Source organism: Coturnix japonica, chromosome 19, assembly GCF_054131305.1.
Source record: "Coturnix japonica strain WE chromosome 19, WE-NBRP24, whole genome shotgun sequence".
Classification (NCBI taxonomy): domain Eukaryota; kingdom Metazoa; phylum Chordata; class Aves; order Galliformes; family Phasianidae; genus Coturnix; species Coturnix japonica.
The window spans coordinates 12,465,713-12,475,643 of record NC_140681.1 but is presented as its reverse complement, the minus strand read 5'-3'; the positions used below and the strand labels follow the sequence as shown (position 1 = coordinate 12,475,643).

General features: G+C 43.7%; 1 protein-coding gene across 1 annotated transcript in view; it reads right to left on the bottom strand.

Moving 5' to 3' along the window:
- Positions 1-264: 264 nt before the first annotated feature.
- BMP7 (bone morphogenetic protein 7) overlaps positions 265-9,931 on the bottom strand; it is a 41,708-nt gene continuing 32,041 nt past the window's right edge. Inside the window, exons 3-7 of the mRNA XM_015881794.2 lie at positions 9,359-9,507; positions 6,686-6,883; positions 4,977-5,053; positions 4,264-4,374; positions 265-3,022 (exon numbers count right to left, since the gene is read on the bottom strand). Of these exons, the coding sequence (XP_015737280.1) occupies positions 2,873-3,022; positions 4,264-4,374; positions 4,977-5,053; positions 6,686-6,883; positions 9,359-9,507 (685 nt within the window). The 3' untranslated portion in view covers positions 265-2,872. The remainder of the gene's footprint in view (positions 3,023-4,263; positions 4,375-4,976; positions 5,054-6,685; positions 6,884-9,358; positions 9,508-9,931) is intronic.

Genomic DNA, 9,931 nt, shown 5'->3' with positions numbered 1-9,931 from the left:
TGAAACAGCTGCTGACAGCTGCACTATAATTCAATCATAGATCTTTGCAATGCGCTCTGCAAAACATATTCATTTTTTTGTTGCTGTTGTTCATATTCTTTCCTCTGTTGTGTTTGGACAGAAGGAGCTGCACCAAGCAGTGATGTGCTGGTTTTGCCAATTCACAGAGATTGAGCTATGTGGAAACAGATGCTCAAGGTGAAATATTGCCCGGCCTAAAAGGTTCTCTGAACACAGGGAGAAAAACCACACAGATACACGATGTTGTTGGGATATCTTTTGTAAAGTCGCAATGATTTATTTTACTAGTTTGTACAAAAGGCTTCTGACAACTGCTCTATGAGAAGAACCAGAAATGTGTATGCATTTTTTGCCAACTGTTAATAAATATCTTCTTAAATAAGGAAACAAATGTGCTTAGGAACTGAGAATCATTTTTCCTGGATGTGATTGAAAAGGAATTCAGAGATGGAAATAAATAATTCTTCTGCTTTGTGACAACTATTTACATAAAAATGTACAAACAGTGAAGCTGATGTTAAGCCTAGCAACAGAAATCCTATTATGTGGAAAAGAACAAACAAACAAACAACCCCCACATAATATTTAATATATGAATCCTATACAGCAAGATACTGCAGTCCAAGTTAAAAAAAAATGCAATACACCAATGCTGTGACCACCAGCACAGAAACAGTTGCAAGAAAAACTAATCCTTGTCTACTAAATAGTGGAAATTTAGGTCTGATTAGCTCATAACTTCTAGGTGTAGCACCTTACCTTTAGGAGGCTTGCAGAAACACTGGTGTACATACATATACAACGTCCAAAGATGTTTCTGACCTGTAGGATTTCAATACCTCCCTCTAAGAGATGCCCGAGGGCAGTTTTGACTTGACTGCTATAGACGGTCTTCTCTGCAGGCTCCAGGGAGACACGTTTGGCTTCAGTAGTTGTCGTGGCTGTGGGTGACACCTTGGCCAGTCTCTCCTTGCTGCAGGTTGGAGGTTCTCTGCAGCGTTGTGCTGTGGGTGGGCTGTTCCTGCACACATTTGAGTTGTCTGGTTTGGAAGTGGGGCGCATCTGGAGATCCAAAGCCTACCAATATCATGGGGAGACTTCCACGTTCCCATAAGCCTAATCCTGCTGCTGAGAGAACTGTTAGGAAAACACCAGTTGACTTAAATGTTATTAGACCATCAGAAACAAGTTGCCAATTTATTTCATAGAGTAATCTTTTTCTTCCTTTTCTTGTTTGTTTGCTTTTTAAATAAGCCATCTGGTCTGGATTTGGTCTGTGGCTAAAGGAAGAGGAGCAGTGTCTGATTTCCAAATTCTCGTGGTTGCATTCTGTTATCTTCTTTCTCTCCGTCCTCTAAGGATGAACCTGGGGCTGAGTTCCCCCTGCAGCTGTATCACATCCCCTCAGTGTGCTGAGAACCACGTCAAGGCACTTAATGATGTTCTGGACCCATCTATTAGAGGTCCAGACTTCAGAAGTTTGAGGATTTAGAGCTGCGTTTGCTGAGGACCTGGCGTTTATTTGGACAGAACCTTTTTCTCTCCAGTAAAATTCATGCCAGTCCTGCTTCTGTAGTTGTAATGTATGCCCAAGTTTTGAGTTAGCTTGTGATTGGTTTCTGCTATTCTGTATTGTTACCACAATGACTTCACAAGTTTAAATTGCATAAATGTGATGCTTGTGTAACCTGTGCTTTTAAAAGAAGGCAAAGGGGTGGTTTCTTGTTCCTGGTCCCAGCTTGTTGATGTGGCTCCTGAAAGTTGTTGTGGGGTTTTTTTGTTTGCATTTTGCTTGTTGTTGTTTTCAGAGATGAGACCAGTAGTAGAGCAGTGTCTTCTATTGTAATCACTGACCCTGGGATGTAAGGTCCCCTGCAATGTCCCTATAGCTGTGCTGGGGTGGTATTGGCAGTTTGTCTCTGCTCACAGCACCTTCTGACTTCACGTCTTTCAAAAGAGGAGTTTGTTCTGTCACTGAAGTCAATGGATGTTTTCCAAACAGGAGCAGGATCTTCAGCTGTCTTTCACAACTCTGTAGCTGATCGGGGTACCCCAGCTAAGCGTTAGGTTTAATCCCAAATTGTTTCTTAATGTTGTGCTGCTTTCCTGTTTCAAACTCATAGCACGTAAATTCTTTCTGGTTGCTACAGGAAGTTTCTTTTCTCTTGAGGAAAAAAAAGTATACCCCCAAAGTCTTGTTCTTTGGAGTTACTTCCTTCAGTTCTTTTACTTGCCCATTACAATGTTCTTTTCCTCAGTCTGGTTTGTCCTTTTGAACTCCATTCAATCCAGATATCACTTCTGCTCCTGCCATTTAAAACTGGAACTTGCATCCAATTAAAATTGCTCCTGCTTATGAAATAGTTGCAAACAGAGGGATGGAAGTAATAATTCTCTAACAAAATACCTGTTCACTCCAGGTATATTTTGTTCACTTACTTTATTGCAAACTGTGTTACAGGAACTACACATGTTCAATAGTCACAGCGCATTCTCGCTTTGGATAATTATTCATTTTTAATTCACAATCAACATTGGTGAATTTGCAGTCTTCTGAAAGACTCGTTTGCAGAAGTATGTGTTGTAGGAGCCAATTTTGCAGGCAGATTTGGTTTTAAATGGTTTCTCTGGCTTGTTTCAGTTTACAAGCTCATTGTCTGTAATAAACTAAAACAAAATGTGTTCAAATGCCACTTAGATCCAGAAACTGTTCCATTGTCTGAACTTTCAGAAGCCCAGTCTTAAAAACTGGGATTTTTGAGCCCATTGCTGCAGTGCTAACCTTTTCCCCTCCCCCACACATCCATACAAAACTCTCTCTTTATGAATAACCTTTCTCTTCCCTACAAATCTAATGACAGCCACATGCTCGTACCACCATATTCCTGTACTTTTTTAAGATAACGTTGGAGCTGTCATCAAAATAGAGCACTGAGATGGCATTGAGTTGGGTGGGAGCGCAGCAGGGTTTCGGCACAGTCTCTGGGTTTATAAAGTGAACCTGAGGAATTAAAGCAGAGGCATGTTAAGATTTCCATTTCCCTTCTCCTCCCTCATGTTTTCCTTTCCCAGGCAGCCCTCTCTCCCCCATAAGCACACACAGACATGTTTTGAACACCTGGCTTTGTGTACAAATGTCTCGAGATGTCCCCTTGCATGGATGGAGGCTGACGCACGCACCCAAGTCAGATCTAGTTGGAAATCTTTCAGTGAAGCAGGTTTTCATTAGAAGATTCCCATTTGTCAGAGCAGCCAGCGTTCTGCAGCAATGCACCAGTTCCAATAAACTCTGCAGGGTGTGAGTGTGAGGTTTTGGGAGCAGTCCCATGGGTGCTGTGTGGGGGGCCCTGTGCTGGCTGGCACCAAGGGCTGTGGGTCCCTGACTGCTGCTGCAGGGCCTCCAAGAGAGGGAGGAGAGTAAACAGTCCTTCAGGAGGAGAACATGCAAAGCTTCTTGTCTTGGATATGAGGATGCTTCTGGCTTCCCTAGTGCTTTTTGCGGTGCTGTTCTTAGATGTGCATAGGGCATAGGACATGAATGAAGAAGAGGAGTGAGCCTCCTTGTGCTCTACAGATGCTTGTGGGGGATGTGGCTGTGTCAGGAGGGTGTCCCCATGTTGGCTGGTGATGCCATGAGCTGGGCACCTGGGGCTGCCGTGTCCCCTGGCTACTTGAGCTGCTGTGGTATGTTGGCTTTGGTGAAACAGCTGGGGTCCCCAGCGGTCCCTCAAAGCACAAGCACTGTGCCGTGTGGATGTGTTGGCTCAGGACTCCCATCTGGACATCTTTGCACAATTGCATAAAATAAATACACCCACAGAGCAGCTGGGCTGTGTAATTTCGGGTTTTGCTGACCCCTTTCTCAGCCTGTCCCCAAATCTGCTCTTGGTGGCAGCACACAGTGCTGGGGTTTTTTTTTTTTCAAGAGATGCTGATAATGGGTCTCACATCCTGCTCTTTCCTCCCTATGCAGTGGGTCTATACAACCATTAAGATGTCTATCATAGGGCCCCTTTAAACTAGAGAGAGCATGTCAATGCTTGCAGCAAAGACGGGGTAATTCCTTGCCAACTATTAATTCAGGCCTCTTGGCTAGATATGTTTAGCCAGATGCTGCAGGCATCTCAATGAGCTAATGCAGACCTTCCTTCTCTTGTTAGGATAGAGATTTGGGGGGATATAAACTTATTTCTGAGCAGCACCCATTAGAAATAACTCTACTACAAGCTGTGTTGCACCTACCAGTGTCTGCACAATGGCATGATTTGTAGCGTTCATGTATGAATTCAGTGGGAAAGCACATTCTCCTTCACAGTAATACGCAGCGTAGCCCTCTGGAGCGATGATCCAGTCCTTGATTAAATGAAGACATTAGGTTGTGAAGAAAGACAGCAATATTGTGCAGTGAAATACAAAGTAGAATGGCACATAAATCTATCAGTTCCTATGTCTGCATACAATTACAGTAGCTCGCAAAGTAGAAAATCTGACATGCTGGCCCTTCTGTTGTCTTTTGCACCTCTAAAGCAGCTGTCCTTCCTACAGGAGCCTGTCCCACCTAGCAGACATGTCCATGGAGTCACTGAACCTAAGGGTTAGTTTTAATGTTCATTCAGCATTGTCCTCCCAGCTGCAAACCCATTGCAGAGAGAAATGAAAATACCCGAGCCAAGTCTGAAAGAACTGCTAGAGGATGTGCTCTCAGTGCTGCCAGAGGGAAATTCAGGGCCTTCAGCATCTCACAAGGACCTAAGCACGCTGAGTTTTGGCCAGTTGCACAACAAATATTTGGATATCTTAACTTTGCACTTTTTCAGCATACTAAATGCAGCATGTAGTTTTTCCCTCCAAGGATAAATAATAGTAATGATTTTTAAAAATCCATTTATTAGCTTGATCTCTGGAGCAGCCTGAAACACCATTTGCAGAGGCACCCGGTCACGTGCAGCCCTTACCTGCCACCCCAGGTCCCTGAAGCTGACGTAGAGCTCGTGCTTCTTGCAGGCTTGGCGCTGGTCGCTGCTGCTGTTCTCTGTATGGGAAAGGGGCTGTCAGGCTGAGCTCCCCAGCACCACACAACAGGGAGCAAGCAGCACTGCTGAGCTGTTGTGCTTGCTGATGCTTTTTTGTTGTTGTTTGGTTGTTTTTTTAAAACCATTTTCAGTCTCTTGTGCTGTAGCCATAAAATATAAACTGCACTTCTGGCCAAAGGTGGCTTGGGGAAATGCTTTTTTGTGCCTGAGTTTTCTCTGACCTCATGTTGGCACTAACCAGATCTCTTTGATTATTGCCTACTGTATGAGCATGGCTTGTGAAAGGACTGATAGGAGAAAAGCAACCTTTAACTATTTCCTATGCTCCAATCTGTCTGAGCAGGATAGCTGCACCTTCAGACATACAAAGTAGAGTTAGGACTTAAGTGAGATCTGTTCTTCTGTCCAGTGCAGCTTCAGTCAGAGTGCAGCTTTCTCAGAGTGGATGGTGTTGCTTTATGGTGAACCCAAAGAACAAAGATATTTTTTTTTACCAACTCTTGTTGTAAATGAAATCAACACAGGGGCCCCAGGCTGCAAGCACACACTGCTTTGCAGGGGCTTTTCTGACCCAGTCACAGAAGAAAGGAATTATTTTATCCATTATCTGTCCTTTAAAAAGCAACTGATGTATCAGTTAATAAAAATGCATGCTTAAACTGCAAAGCAACAATTGCCTGGGGAACTGCAAAACCCTGAGAAATGCAAGATATGGGAAAGCATTTTAAGAGACTGCAGGATTTGGGGTGTAAGGTACAGAAATACATACATGTGGGCAGCTTGGAGAAACCACACCTGTCTCCAGAGCTGCAGTAAAACATCATTAGTCCTTGGACAGGAATGACGTGATTAAAAGCTGGGAGCTGCAGCGTGACTGACAGGGAAGAGTTCTCCCAAAGCCTTGCCCCAAACAACCCCCAAGAAAAGCAAGTCATGTCTTGTGCCCGAGGTTGTCCTGCTCCTGCCATCTCTTGCACGCTCTTTGTCTGGTGATGTGCTCACAGAAATAGAGCTGGAATGCACTGCTGCCCTCAGCGGGGCTAGCCCTGCACTCTGGGTCCTGCTGGGAAGGTCACTGAGGGCCCGTTATGCTGAGGTATCTCATAATTAAACCACGTTTCTATTTTAAATGCCTGACAGTTTTCTTCCATATTAGGGAAGTGCAGCTCCCCCCAGAATAGCTGCAGCTGTCTGGAACAAAGAATGGGTTTTTCTCTTTGGGGATCATTAAGCTTTGGGTGGTGGCATTTAACATTGCAGCCTTATTTCAATTGAGGTCCTCTGAAATACATTATTGTAGCACCCACGTTACTTGTTTTAAAGTCTTAAATTTCAAAATACGGATTTACTTTGTGTGAGAGATCTTCTGCGTAGAAGGCTTTTCTGTTTAAAGTTGGGTTGGGACATCCCTCAGTTCTATACTGCTTCAAAGAAAAATAATGTGTGTTTGTTTGGTTGGTTTAGTTTGAATAAACCCCAATCCCAAGGGGTTTCAGGGGTTTCAGACCAGCAACTAAAAACTATCAGGAAACCAAAGAGATAACAACCAACACCGTATATGGCAGAAACAGTTTCCATGTAGTGCCAAGTCCAGCACAGCATTATCCCAGGCCCAGCAAAGCTCCCTGTACCTGCAATGTTTGACACCCGGAATGCTTCCTGGTTCTTTGGCGTTTTGGATCGATTCTGGCTCCTCTGCTTCCCTCCTGTGGAGCGGATGCTGCGGAGATGAACCTCAGTGGCTTTGAAGAAGGCGACCGTGAAGGGCTGCTTGTTTTGTGGGCCGTGCCTCCCGATGAGCCCTGCCAGCTTGGGGTTGATGCTTTGCCCTTAACAACAAGACAGCATTGAGCAGGATTGCGTTAACTTTCCATGTTCAGCAGACATTGTAAGTACAGCAGGAGGGAGGGATGCTGTCTGGTCCAGAAGGGTGATTCCTAGGTACATCCACATGCATCAGTCCACCAAGGGCCTGGACTTAATCAGCAAAGCTGCTTCTGAGAAGAGCAGCTTAGCACAGCTAACTTCATTTTATATCTGTGTGTAAAAGTTACATAAAATACTCCTACGTATAATTATTTTACCCTAAATCCGCTTAGCATTAACTTTTCCTACATTCTTTACAGGGGTTTCATTAAGTTCACCAACCTATAATTTGAAGTGATCCTATAAAAGGAACCATAAAACTCAGCCCATAGGAGCACTAAATGCCCACTGGAAGGTTATTAACTTAAAATAAAAATGCCTTGTATGAAATGCTGTCAGAGTTCCAGATATACTGCAGCTGAGAGAAACAAACAGTTGAGATGTTCAGAGATGTTTTGTTCACTGCTGTATCTCAGCACAGTGGTATCCAATAACCTTGGTTCAAAGCCATTTGTCACCATGAGTGCTTCCTTAATCCGCACTTTTAAAAGCTCATTAAGTGGTTTTGCTGTAGAATTAATTGTTTACCAAAAGAAATGCAAGGAGAGGTTTATGGGAGGTGAGGGCATGTAGGGTCCATGTGAACAATTTCCTGGGCAGGGCACCAGGACAGGTCAGGTTGAAATAGCAGCAAGTCATGTAATGAAGACTTCAGTGTGGACACACAACAGCTTCTTCACTGTCAGCCTAAGCTCCTATCTGCATTGATAGTTATTTGGCAGGATTGTAAAGAAATGAAAAGATCGGTTACTTAATTTCTGCAGTTTCATCTGGACAATACTCATTATGTCACTTTAAAACTTTTTTTAATGGAAGCTGTACTGGTTTCATGGTTGGAGATCTCTATGTTTAAGGATAGATACAAAGGAAAGGTCTTTCACTTAAAGCTCTGGGGGTTGCCCAAGCGTACAGCATTCAAGCAAAGCCCTGCTGTGCTTGCAGCAGATGATTTTCATATGAAATCCAGGTGTAAAAGCAGTTCTCTTGTCAGTGTGCAGTTGGTCTAAATCCAAAACAAAACTTGGGGAGCAAGGAAGGACATGTCCTTGCCATTCAAAATAGAAAGAAAAATTCACATGCATGGTGGAGAAATGTGAGAGCAGAGGTTTGCTGCCAGGGGACTCAGTTATAGACAGCAAGAGACAATCAGGCCCTGTATCTCTGTATTTACTTTCTGAATGCTGCAGTTGGCTTTCCTAACTACGGTGACAGGCTGATTAAAGTATTTTGTTAATCTATTTTGAGAAAGCAGCAACGTATTTTTTACATTATTTCAAACGTGTTTATAAACACAGCTGGACTTTTCAGGAGTGTAAAGAGAAACCAGATTCCTGATTTGCTTTGAGTGATGGAACAGATGGGAAGGCACAAATCATTGAAACAGAGAGTTTCTGGTTTTGAAGAATTGCTCTGATAAATTTGTCTTATGCTTTTAAGGGTCCACTTCTGACTGGTCCAGCTCAGCACATCCCATGGCTGTGCGTGTTGTTGCCTTTCCTTGTATGCGAGACCCCAGAAAGTCACAAGTGAAATCTGTAGCCTATAAGAAAACAGCTACCTGGGTTTCTCCTCAACAATGAAAAAGGGACTGACCTGCACTGTATAAGATCACCAAGCCAGGGCTGAGGAAAGCAGTGATAATGTGTTCTAAGCAGAACACCATGAGAGTGATACTATAGTATCTACAGAGTTTAGAGATACTAAGCATATCTCTAGCTATTGCTTTACTGTGGGCTCTAGGCTGGATCTGTATGGTTCTCCTCTGTGTGAACCTGAATTGAATGGATGTTATGCTTAGATAGCTGTTCTCAGATTGTTTATAAGAGCTTTCAGTTGGGTTTTGCTTAACCTCTCCTGTAGAGCAGCCAGTTTCAGATGGTCCCAGGTCCTGGGAACCCAAAGCATCCAGGGTACTCTGGCTTTCTTGCACAAGTCCTAGTGAGCATTAGGAATCTCAGCTTTAGAATAAGGCAGTATGGCTCTTTAGTTCAGACCTAGTTAGGAAAATCCCCAGCTTGATTCTAAACATCCTTTCTGAAGATATTTGAGAGCCAGCTTTTCCCATCCATTCTCAGTCATCACGACTGTACCTGGACTGGAGAAATGCAGAATTGGTTCTGCTGTGCTCTGTTACCAGCAGTGTACTCATAGCTGTGTGCACATCCCAAACATGTCAATACTGATGTGACTGCACACAGATTACTAATCTGCTAAAGCGTTTGAGTACATCCAAAACTCAAAATATGGCTATTTCACATCTTAAGCAAATACAGGAAAAATATTCTCATGAGATCTTGCTCAAAGGACAGAATACTGAATGCTTAAGGCTGCTCCTGGTTGGGACTGTGTACCCAAAACAGACAGAATGTGAAACTCACCATCTATGCTTTCCACAGATAGCTGCAGGCCAAGGTTGTGCTGTGGATTCACCACCCAGTGATTACTGGTGGCAGTGATGTCAAACACCAGCCACCCCTCTTCAGCAGCCCAGATCGTTCGGGAGTCGAGGAGGAACAAATCAGAATCCCTGAAACAAGAAGTGTAACTCCCAGTTAGTTGGACTTTCCTCTGGGACCTCTAAGGAGATTCACATACATGCTTTAGGCAACACGCTTGGTTGGCTTTCAGGAGCAGACAGGTTATGCTGGAGCTGGGCTGGCATGCTTTCCTCCTTAATCACCTTCATACAAAGTGCTTTTCTCCTCTTCAAAAAAGGGAGGATGGGTTGAAGCAGAGTTGAGGTGGTTTTGGGTTACTTTGCTGCTGCAGTTAACCTTAGAGCTGCTGATGCGACTTCAGAAAGGATGCTTGCCAGGCACAGATTTGCAAAATTATTGTTTGCATATGCAAACCTCGTAATTGGGCAGACAATGCAGCTCATTATCCTTTCCACACATCATTTCCTGACTTTTATGCATAATTGTAGCACTAGTGCAAGCCAGCTGGAACAC